We start from the raw sequence: 11,666 nt of genomic DNA on the forward strand, positions 1-11,666 counted from the left end.
CTATGTTCTCCTCTAGAATTTTGATGGATTCCTGTCTCACATTGAGGTCTTTCATCCATTTGGAGTTTATTTTTGTGTATGGTGTGAGAGAGTGGTCAAGTTTCATTCTTTTGCATGTAGCTGTCCAATTTTCCCAGCACCATTTATTGAAGAGACTGTCTTTTTTCCACCGGATGTTTTTTCCTGCTTTATCAAAGATTAGTTGCCCAAAGAGCCGAGGGTCCATTTCTGGGTTCTCTATTCTGTTCCATTGGTCGATGTGTCTGTTTTTGTGCCAGTACCATGCTGTCTTTGTGATCACAGCTTTGTAGTACAGCTCGAAATCCGGCATTGTGATGCCCCCAGCTTTGTTTTTCCTTTTCAACAGTTCCTTGGAGATTCGGGGCCTTTTCTGGTTCCATACAAATTTAAGGACTATTTGTTCCAGTTCTTTGAAAAATGTCCTCGGTATTTTGATCGGGATAGCATTGAAAGTGTAGATTGCTCTGGGTAGTATGGACATTTTAACTATGTTAATTCTTCCAATCCATGAGCATGGAATATTTTTCCATCTTTTTATGTCTTCCTCAATATCTTTCAAAAGTGATCTATAGTTTCTAGCATATAGGTCCTTTACGTCTCTGGTTAAGTTAATTCCAAGGTAACGCATGGTTTTTGGTGTTATTGTAAATGGGATGGATTCCCTAATTTCTCTTTCTTCAGTCTCGTTATTCGTGTATAGAAATGCAACTGATTTCTGGGCATTGATTTTGTATCCTGCCACCTTACTGAATTGTTCTATAACTTCTAATAGTTTGGGAGTGGATTCCTTTGGGTTTTCCATATAGAGTATCATGTCATCTGCAAAGAGAGACAGTTTGACTTCTTCTTTGCCGATTTGGATACCTTTGATCCCTTTTTGTCTTCTGATTGCTGTTGCAAGGACTTCTAGTACTATGTTGAATAATAGTGGCGAGAGTGGGCATCCTTGTCGTGTTCCTGATCTTAAGGGAAAGGCTTCCAGCTTTTCCCCATTGAGAATAATGCTTGCAGTAGGCTTTTCATAGATGGCTTTTATGAGATTGAGAAATGTACCCTCTATTCCTACACTCTGAAGGGTTTTAATCAGGAAAGGATGCTGTATTTTGTCAAATGCTTTTTCTGCATCAATTGAGAGGATCATATGGTTCTTGAGTCTTTTCTTGTTGATATGATGTATCACATTGATTGATTTGCGAGTGTTGAACCATGCTTGCATCCCAGGTATGAATCCCACTTGGTCATGATGGATAATCCTTTTAATGTACTGTTGGATTCTATTAGCAAGGATCTTGTTGAGGATTTTGGCATCCATATTCATTAGAGAAATCGGTCTGTAATTCTCCTTTTTGAGGGGGTCTTTGCCTGGTTTGGGGATCAAGGTAATATTAGCCTCATAGAATGAGTTTGGTAGCTTTCCTTCTGTTTCTATTTTTTGAAATAGCTTTAGGAGAATAGGTATTATTTCTTCTTTGAATGTTTGGTAGAATTCCCCAGGAAAACCGTCTGGGCCTGGAGTTTTATTATTTGGAAGGTTGTTTATCACTGACTCAATTTCTTCATAGTTAATTGGCCTATTTAAGAAATCTATTTCTTCCTGTTTCAGTCTTGGTAGTTTATAGGTTTCCAGGAAGGCCTCCATCTCTTCCAGATTGTTTAGTTTTTTGGCATATAGCTGTTGATAAAAGTTTCTAATAATCCTTGCAATTTCAATGGTGCTGGTCGTGACCTCTCCCTTTTCAGTCATAATTTTAATAATCTCAGTCCTTTCTCTTTGTTTTTGGACAAGTTTTGCCAGTGGTCTATCAATTTTATGGATTCTCTCAAAGAACCAGCTTCTAGTCCTGTTGATCTGCTCTACTGTGGTTCTGGTCTCTAATTCATTGATTTCTGCTCTAATCTTGGTCAACTCCTTCCTTGTCAGTGGGTTAGGCCTGTCCCTCTGTTGCTGTTCCAGTTTCTTGAGGTGAGAATATAGAAACTGCATTTTAGATTTTTCTATTCTTTTGAGTGAGGCTTGGATGGCTATGTATTTCCCCCTTAGGACTGCCTTTGCAGTATCCCATAGGTTTTGGACCGTTGTGTATTCATTCTCGTTGGTCTCCATAAATTGTTTAATTTGTTTTTTGATTTCCTGGTTTATCGAGTCATTCTTGAGCAGGATGGTTCTTAGCCTCCAAGTGTTTGAGTTTCTTCCAGGTTTTTCCTTGTGGTTGAGTTCCAATTTCAGAGCGTTGTGGTCTGAGAATATGCAGGGGATAATTTCAATCTTTTGGTATTGGCTGAGACCTGTTTTGTGTCCCAGAGCATGATCTATTCTTGAGAATGTTCCATGGGCATTTGAATAGAATGAGTATTNTGTAGACAGGTCTGACGTAATTCTGATACCTTTGCCTTGGTACGTGAGAAATTTCTTTGCCCTGGCTGCTTTCAATACTGTATCCTTGGATCTAATATTTGCGAATTGCACTATGATGCGACATGGCGTAGGTTTGTCGTGGTTGAGCTTGGGAGGGGTCCTCTCTGCCTCTTGGACACGAATGTTTCTTTCCCTCGCTAGATTAGGGAAGTTTTCAGCTACAATTTGTTCAAATACCTCTTCTAGACCTCTGTTTTTCTCCACCCCCTTGGGGATGCCAATGTTTCTGACATTGGATCGTTTCACTGAGTCAGTAATCTCCTGTAACCTACATTCGTGGGCGTGGATTTTTTTAAGTTCGCTTCTATTTTCGTTTTTTCTTCTACTAACCCATCCTCCAATTCGCTAATACGTTCCTCTACCTCCGTGACCCTGGCCGTCAGAGCCTCTAGTTTTGACTGCATTTGGCTCATAGAATTTTTAATTTCTTCCAGATTCACTCTCATTTCCGCCCTTAGAGATTCTATATTCTCATTAACATTTTCGGTAATACTTTTTTCAAGTCTACACATCATCTTGACCATTGTTACTCTGAATTCCATTTCTGATAATTTGGTTACATCCATATCCATTAGTTCTGTGGCAGAGGCCATAGACTCATTGTCTTTTCTTTGCTGGGGGGGACTTCTCCTTCTTGTCATTCTGATGAGGAGAGATTGCGGGGTTGTCCAGAGCCCAAATTATTGACTGGGACCCAGGCCATGCACCTTTGTTTTATAGGGATCTTAGGGATGTGGGCTTCTTCTTTAAAGATTTTATTTATTTATGTGGCAGAGAGACAACCAGCGAGAGAGGGAACACAAGTAGGGGAGTGGGAGAGGAAGAAGCAGGCTCCCAGCGGAGGAGCCCGATGAGGGACTCCTTTCTGAAACACTGGGATCATGCCCTGAGCAGAAGACAGGCGCTTAATGACTGCACCCCCCCAGGCGCCCCAGGATGTGGGCTTCTTGATTTTTCAGCCTGCCTTCTGGTGGAGGGGCCTGCCGCGCCGATACTCAGGAAACCCTGTTTGGGTAGAGTCTCCATGTCCTGTGCGAGGGGGATGGGGATGGGCACGCTGTGAGCCGGTATTTCTGGGCTTTTGTTCTCTGGCAGCTTTCCCTGGCGGTTTGCTATGCCTCTTCTGAGAGTCACAGCAGCAGTGGCCGAATCTCAGCCTCTGTCTCAGAACAGACGGATCGTGGACCGTTCTCCACTGGTGTTCTGGCCACTTTAACTCTGTTTTTGTTGGTGCTGCTCAACCCTGCAGCATCCCAGGATGTGCGCCCCACACCCGGCGTCCCAGCTGTCACTTCCAGGGCCGGCATGTCTCTGTCCTTTGTGTTTCTGACACTGCCAGCCGCCAGCCGCCCCGCGCTCCCAGAGCTCCTGGTCTCAGTCTGGATCCAGTGAGTGCACTGGAGTTCCATGAGATGTCTGGTGGTGCGCTCCCCGCTCACGGTCCCAGTCTGTTTTCTCACAGGTGCCGGTCTGCGAGTCCGCCCGCTCCCCCGTGTAGGTGGCTACCGCTTCCCGGCGCCCGAACGCGGCGGCTCCCTCCCCCTTCCTTTTATCTTCCGATATCTGTGCGCGGTTTCATGGCTCCCCATTTCGTACCTCGATACTCAGCGCTGGAGATGTTCATTTGTAGAGATCCAGATGTATATTCCTGCGTCTCAGGCTGATTTCGGATGATCAGGCTGGTCTGGTACCTATCCAGCTCGACTCAGGGGACTGGCTGAAAAAGGGGTCCCCTACTCCTCTGCCATCTTAACTCCCTCCTTGGCTCTGAGAATTTCTGTGATCAAATATTGCTGAGGCATGTTTTAAAATGTGTTCAGAAATGACAGCATTTTTGCACTTTAAGAAAACAAAAGAATCATACAATCCCAAATAAGGGATGTATTTCTGTTGTATGAGTTAAATAAATTGAAACCACAGAAGAACAAATGTGATGAGAGAGAGGGCAAATAAATGAACCCCAGATTCAGAAAAGAATTGATTTGGGGATTCAAAATTGTTATTTTCAGGTTGTAACCAAAGCATGGAACTCCTATTTCAGTGATGCCCTTCCCAGAGGCCCAGTGGACATTCTGATACACCTCTCCATCGCCCACCTCCACCCCATCTTCCCCCAACTTGGTGTACTGTAGGTAGCACGGCTGAGGGGGCAATATTCTGCCCCTCCATAGGCACCACCCACAGGTTTCAATGTGAATAATGAGGTGATAAAAAGAAAAGCAATGAATAGAAATATGTAAATACTATGCAATCAACATTAAATATACAGATTGCAATCCACCACAAATCCCAACACCCGCCTCCTTACTGGCAAGCAGAAAGCTTTCCATCCTCTGACCACTTTGCCTAAGGTCTCTGCTGAATTCACTGTCTCTGTACTTCTGTGCACACACCAAGCCTCCGGGGAACTCAGCTCCCCTTCCTGTCCCTTTAGGGTTTACACTGATCTCCTCCTCTGGGTTTTCCAAATTTGGTTGATGATATGATACTTTCCTCAGGCTTAGCATTGAGAAGTAAGAAAAGGGAAAAAAGCCATCCTTGAGTATTTCTTTTATAAAATTATAATTTTTTGCTGCTCTCTCCTTCCAACCCCACTCCCCTCATGGAATCCTCCAATTTGCAGGGCCCTGGACCTTAGCACAGGAGCCCCCACGTGGAGCCTCGCTCCTCTGGTAGTGGGCCTGTGGGAGGTATCCCAAAGCAGGTAAGCCAGCTAATGAATTACAAACAGCAGGAATTCTTCTAGAGCCTTGTGAAGAAAATGGGGGCTTCCAAGTGGGTGCCCCTCTCATGGGCCTGTGCTTCTACCAGGTATCAAGCATAAACTACTACTTTGAAAGAGAAGTCAAGCATCTGGAATATGTAGAGCAACGCAAGAAAATTCGTGAACAAGAAAAGAAGGAAATGGAGCTGGAACTTGAGAAGAAAAAAGTTGTAAGTGAAATTTCAGAAACAAAAGCCGTGGCCTTCCTCTAACCCCAGTGGAAATATGTATATTTGGCTTATTCCACACTTTCAATAGGAAAATTATGCCTTTTCACATTCTTCTCTTTTTCTCATGGCAGTCAAGAGGGAGGGTATTTCTCGCATTTCCTAGCTTACCATGAGTGACAACTATCAACTGGACAGCTACCTAGATTCTATCCAACTTAACTTTCTGAAGTTTTCCATAATTTCAAAGTTCTTTAGATACAAAGGCATCTGAATATCATTCATAGATACAACAATTCAAAATTTAGAATCTTTCATTACACAGGATTTTAACTTCTGGTGAATAATACCTCAAAACAGGTTACTGAACTGAAAGCCTAACCCTAAAATGTAGTTATCAGTATTCCCATTTTAAAGACAAGGACAGAAGGTCACCAGCGACATGAGCCTTGCTCCAGATCTCGTAGCTAGTAGTGATGGGTGGAGTTGGCATTTTAGCCCATGTGTCTTGATTCTATGTTCCACTCTTTTTGCACTACCTGTTTTCTTTTAAAAATACAAAAACAAAAAAAATTTTTTTAAGTAATCTCTACACCTAACATGGAGTTCAAACTCACTTCTCTGAGATCAGGAGTCGGATGCTCTGTGGACTGAGCCAGCAAGGTGCCCCATGCACTACCCCACATGAATAATTGTGTTGAAGGAGGTAATATATTTGCCTATAAGGAATCTATAAATGGGATCAGTGGTGAAATTGCTGGTGACAAAAGGCTTAGGTAGGGAATGCGCAAGAGAGAAGTAGAAACATGGACTGAGAGGACCTCTGCTGAGAGAGAGAGAAGAACTGAATTCACAGAATATCCAAAGGCTCCAATCCCAGTGGGCAAGGGAAGACCAACAGTGACAGAGTTCACATCAAACAGAGGCTGGGAAACAGGAAGGTGAGGGGCTTCAGAGCTTGAGGTTCCTTTCTGGTAAAAAGGTGTACCCTCTACCAAATTCTCATCTCAAATTTTACAGTTCCCATGTAGTATATCGTAGTGAAGTTCCTATCCATCTGTCTGTATACCGGTTCCCATTTACTGGAAGTCTACTAACGCTCTCCCCCACTGCGCCAGAGATGCCCTCCTGCCCTCTGCCCTCCCGCAAAACCCTCCCAGAGGGCAGTGGCTAGGCCAACTGCTCAAAAACAGCCATTTCCTTTTCTTTGGTATTTCCAGCTGTCAGTGCTTTATTGGGATGATTTGGCTTTTCCCCCTAGAAAACGTATCAGAAGTCAAAGGAACAGCTGGAGGCCGAATTGAAATTGGACTATGAGAGTTACTTAGAACTGGAAAAGAACACCCTCGTCAACCTTGGCTTCATCAAAGTGAAAGAGACAATATCATTCGTGGACTTATAGAAAAGCTTTCTGCAGGGGTATTCTGGGAACTTTGTAGGACTTTCTTTTCTTTTTATTCATCATTTTTTATGTAAGGTGAACTAGCAAACTGAACACTAAAATGGGTTTATTTATAAATATTAGCCTTTTATTTCACTGCTATTAAAATTTGATTTATAACAATAAGATCTGTTTTGATTTTTGGATTGAATGAGTACTGAACTTTGTACTGAATATGAAGGTTATCTATAACGGAATTTTCATTTTCCTATAGTAATCTCTTCACCCCCAGTCTTTGACGTCTATTTAGAGCCCCTAATCCCAGAGAGGAGTGGAAATCAAACTTTGTTCCTAATTATCAGGTTGCTTTTGGTTGCCCCTCCAAACAGTGCTCCCCGCCCCCTGAGCCCCGCACAGATTGTAGGGCTATGTGCTGAATACAGTAGTAGCAAATCGAATCCAGGAATATATGTATAAAGAAAGGATGATATATAAAGATCGTGTTGAGTTTGCCCAGGGAATACAAGGTTAACTTAACTGTAGAAAATAAATCAATGAATGATTAAAGGGGAGAATTTATGATACCAAATGGATGCCAAAAAAAAAAAAGTGATAAAATTCAACATCTGTTCATGATAAAACGACAAACTTTTGGCAATTACAAAAAGAAGGGGACTTCCTTCCTCTGATGTGGGATATCTAAACCAGTCCTACAATAACATTATACTCAATGGTGAACAATTGAAAGCTTTCTTCTGCAATGTGGAACAACACAGTGCCCCCCAACATGTCTTCTAGTCAATGTTGTATTGGGGGGGGCGGTTAACTAATGTGGGCACAGAAAGGAAAAAGCATGTGAAACAGTTGCCCAAGAGCTTGATGTATCTCAACCAGAGGTTCAATGTCACAGGAAAGTGACTGGCATGGGAGCTGGGGTTGCGGGGAGAGTAGCAGGAGATGATGAGACTGGAAAAGTAGCTTGGAGCCAGATTGTGAAGGGTCCGGGAAACCAAGATAAAGAAGCTGGATTAGAGTTTGCAGAAAATGGGGAATTAATAGAAGGGCTAAGCAGGAAGGTGACACAATCATCTTTATTTTTAGGAAGATAAGGGATGGACTGGAGTCGGGAGAGTCCAAAGGCAGGAAATCCTATTAGGAGGCAGTAGTAGTGGTTCAAGTTAAGAGATTAACACACATTGTGCTGAAGCTTAATGTGAAAATAAACATGAAAGACTGGTTGGATGGGGAACGAAGACAAAGGATGATGCCAAGGTTTGTAAGTTAAGTTGCTGGAGGACATTAAACTCAAAGTTATTTACTTCAAAAGTCAGGTAGATACTAGCACTTAACCATCTGTGTGCCTTTGGACAGATGACTTACCTGTGAAACAGATTCCCCTACTACCCTGTCAGGTGAGAGTATTTACCTTGCAACATTTTACAAGGGGCAAATGAGCACCTCCGTGTAAGGCGGCAGCGCCCCACACCTGTTAGCATCGTTAATGGATTGTCCCAGGATTCAGCCTTGCACTTGAATGAACTTTCCTTCTTTCCTTTCCTTCCTTCCTTTCCTTTCCTTTCCTCTCCTTTCCTTTCCTTCCTTCTCTTCCCTCCCCTTTCTTTCTTTTCTTTTTCTTTCCTTTTCTTTCCTTCCTTCTCGTTTTCTCTCTTCTTTCTTTCCCCACACTTATGTCTTATGTAAATACATCCAGTTTCATAGTTTTAAATACCACATATATCCCTGGCATGAACTTCTCCCACAAAATCGAGAGCTGTATATCCATTTGATTGCTTAATATCTCCACTTGGATATATAGTAGGCATCTCAAATTTAAACATATCCAAAATTTGAGCGCCTGGATTTCCCTTTAAAACCCATTCTCACTGCAGTCCTCCCAATCACCTTACTGTCAGTTAGCTGCTCAGTCAAAAACCTTGATGTCATCCACCATTTTTCTCTTTCTTTCACAATCTATACCCTCTCTGTGAGCAAATCCTACTGACTACAGCTTCAAAATACATCCAGAACCTGATCACTTCTCTCCTTCCTCACTGCTACTGCCTTGGTCCAAGCTACCACCATCACCAGCTTGGATTTCTGCAGTAGCCTCCTAACTGTTCTCCCTGCTTCCACTGGCCCCATTCAGTCTCTCTCTCAGCAGCAGCCAGATAGTACTTTTATTTTTTTTTAATATTTTATTTAGGGGGGGAGAGGCAGAAGGAGAGGAAAAATCTCAAGCAGACTCCATGCTGAGCACAGAGCCTGACACAGGGTTCAATCTCACAACCCTAAGATCATGACCTGAGCCAAAACCAGAGTCCCGCGCTCAACCGACTGAGCCACCCAGGTGCCCCCAGACAATGCTTTTAAATGGAAGGCAGAGGCTATCCTTCTCAGAGCTCCTCCTTGGCTTCCCAGCTCACTCAGAGTATGAGCCAAAGGCTTTACTGGGACCAGCAAGCCCTCATGTGATCAGGCTGTCATTGTCACCCTGGTCTCATCTCTCTCTCCTCCCAATTCGCCAAACATACCAGGCACGTTCCTGTCCCAGGACATTTGTGCTTGCTATTCTGCACTCTGTCCAGCAAATTTTCCCTATTTTGTTTCCGTGTATTCCCCCAAAGGGGGAAAAAAAAAACAACTGTTCTGAGTGCCTACACTGTGCCTGGCTCTACAATTTTAAACAGGGTGTTCACGGTAGGTGTTACCAGCAAGGCAACATTTGAACAAAGACCTGAAGAGGATGAGGGATTTGCCCCTGTAGTCAGTCTTCTAGGAGAAATAGTTTCATAACTCAGTCTTCCATCCCCACCTCAACAGACTTCTGCTTAGGTCTCCTGGACAGAACTACATTGTGTGGACACCTCTTAATGCAGAAGCTGGGACCGTGGAGAACAGGAATATCATGATTGCGTGACAGAAGCCATTACCCAGGGCTGGCTCATTATTGTCTCAAACAAAAGCAGGGTTCTACTAGCAGAGAAGAAGGGAGTAATGGATATTGATTATCAAATAAAGAACTTAGTATAGTCCTGGCATTTAGCAAGCAGTAAATTTTTGCCTCTCTGTTACCTAATTTACAACTACGACACAATTATAATATTCTTGCTATAGAAACAAAGAACTTCATCTGGCTTATGATGGCAGTTATTATCGGTTCAGTATGGTATTGGTATCGTGTATTTATAATAGCTTTCCTTATCATGTCGCCAGCCTATGGCCACCAGTGGGGTCACATAAAGAGGCACAGCCGAAGTTTCATGGCATCTTGCACCACCTGCTTATCTGGTATCTCATCCTTCTGCAAGGCGCCCCAAGGTGTGTCCTGTTGCTCCTGGGATGGAGGTTGACTCACATATTTAAAAACAAGCCTACAACCATCAGTCCCTCAAGGCTCCCTTCTCTCAACATGCTAGAGCTGCCTAATGGCCTGTAACATGGCAGAAGGTGCCGGGACAAAATGCCTTTGTGTCAGCTTAGGTTCTGCGTGAAGCGAACACCAAGGCAAGACGAGATGTACAAGAGATTTATTGGGAGAGAGAGCAGAAGCAGCCAGGAAGGGCCTTTAGACCGCAGTGCAAGTCTGGTGTGTATGGAAGGAGAGAGGGAAGGTAAAGGTTGGGGTGGGATGATTCAGACCACTCAGAATGCTCACCTTTCTTGGACTCCAAGGCTTTGGAGCTCAGGCAAATGTGCTGCGCTACTTCTCCCTTTTCTGGGATGAGTTCTCTCTGAGGCTCTTCAACTCACACTGGGAAGCTCCAGCTGAGAAGCTAACTTCCTATAATGGAAGATGGGGGGATACTGGGCACGAATGAAAATGGAGTTAACTGGTGTGCCTCCTTTCGGTTCCCAGTGCTCCAGCCCTTTGTCCACTGACCATTCCTTCCCAACGGCCCTATGGGTCAATTCAGTTCTCTTTTTCCGCCCTTCAGTCTTTTGATCTGGCTTGCAGTGTAGTGAGAAGAAAGAGGGCTCTGGGATCCAGGCAGACCCGAGTCTGAATCCCAGCTTCATCCCCTTAGGCAAGCTATACTGTCTCTTAGGTCTTGGTTACACCGTCTGTATATTGAGGATGATGGTTATACCTACCTCACCCAAAGGTAATGTATGTAAAATACCTGGCACTTCGGGGGTGCTAATAAGTGCTGACTCCTTTTCTCGCTTAAGCCTCAGGTACCCACACACACACACCCCAGAGAAAACATAGTATTTCCTCTTTGTCCTATGTAATAATCTCTGATTTTAACTTTTTTGTTATTATTAACAATAAGGCGAATGTCTCTCATTCTCAAATATGACTTAAGCAGTGGCTCTGCACACCTAGTTTAATGTTAGCCTTGATCATTTTAATGAGACTAGATATGTTGGACCTATTATTTATTTATTCATTTTTAAAGATTTTATTTATTTATTTGACAGAGAGACAGCCAGATAGGGAACACAAGCATGCGGAGTGAGAGAGGAAGAAGCAGGCCTCCAGCGGAGGAGCCTGATGTGGGGCTCAGTCCCAGGACCCCAGGATCACGCCCTGAGCCGAAGGTAGATGCTTAATGACTGTGCTAACCAGGAGCCCCTGAAACTAGTATTTAAAATTTAAACAGTAGCTTTATTTTTTGAAGAACTTAAAATGGTATGGCTACCTAGAAAATTAATCATTCTAATAATATTTGATTTATTTAGGTTAAATTTAATTATCATTCAGCTTTATAGACTGCTTTTTTACCCAACCAGAAATGTTGCATAATTAAGCCTATTTTCAGGTCCTCAGATAACCATATCATCTGGTGCACTTCAGATGAAAAGGCAACTGACTCCAGTAGATGGTGGTCGTTGGCCTGGGTACACTTCCACAGCTTCACTAGGCCACCACTGTCAATGATTAACATTACCCTGTGCCCTCTACCCCCGAGCGCT

The 11,666-nt window shown here is 43.4% G+C and overlaps 1 protein-coding gene across 1 annotated transcript in view; it reads left to right on the forward strand.

Annotated features, from left to right (window-relative positions):
* Positions 1-6,929, forward strand: part of DNAI3 (dynein axonemal intermediate chain 3) — a 75,928-nt gene extending 68,999 nt beyond the window's left edge. Inside the window, exons 22-23 of the mRNA XM_011225218.3 lie at positions 5,249-5,371; positions 6,630-6,929. Of these exons, the coding sequence (XP_011223520.1) occupies positions 5,249-5,371; positions 6,630-6,770 (264 nt within the window). The 3' untranslated portion in view covers positions 6,771-6,929. The remainder of the gene's footprint in view (positions 1-5,248; positions 5,372-6,629) is intronic.
* Positions 6,930-11,666: the final 4,737 nt, after the last annotated feature.

Source organism: Ailuropoda melanoleuca, chromosome 2, assembly GCF_002007445.2.
Source record: "Ailuropoda melanoleuca isolate Jingjing chromosome 2, ASM200744v2, whole genome shotgun sequence".
NCBI classification, from domain to species: Eukaryota; Metazoa; Chordata; class Mammalia; order Carnivora; family Ursidae; genus Ailuropoda; species Ailuropoda melanoleuca.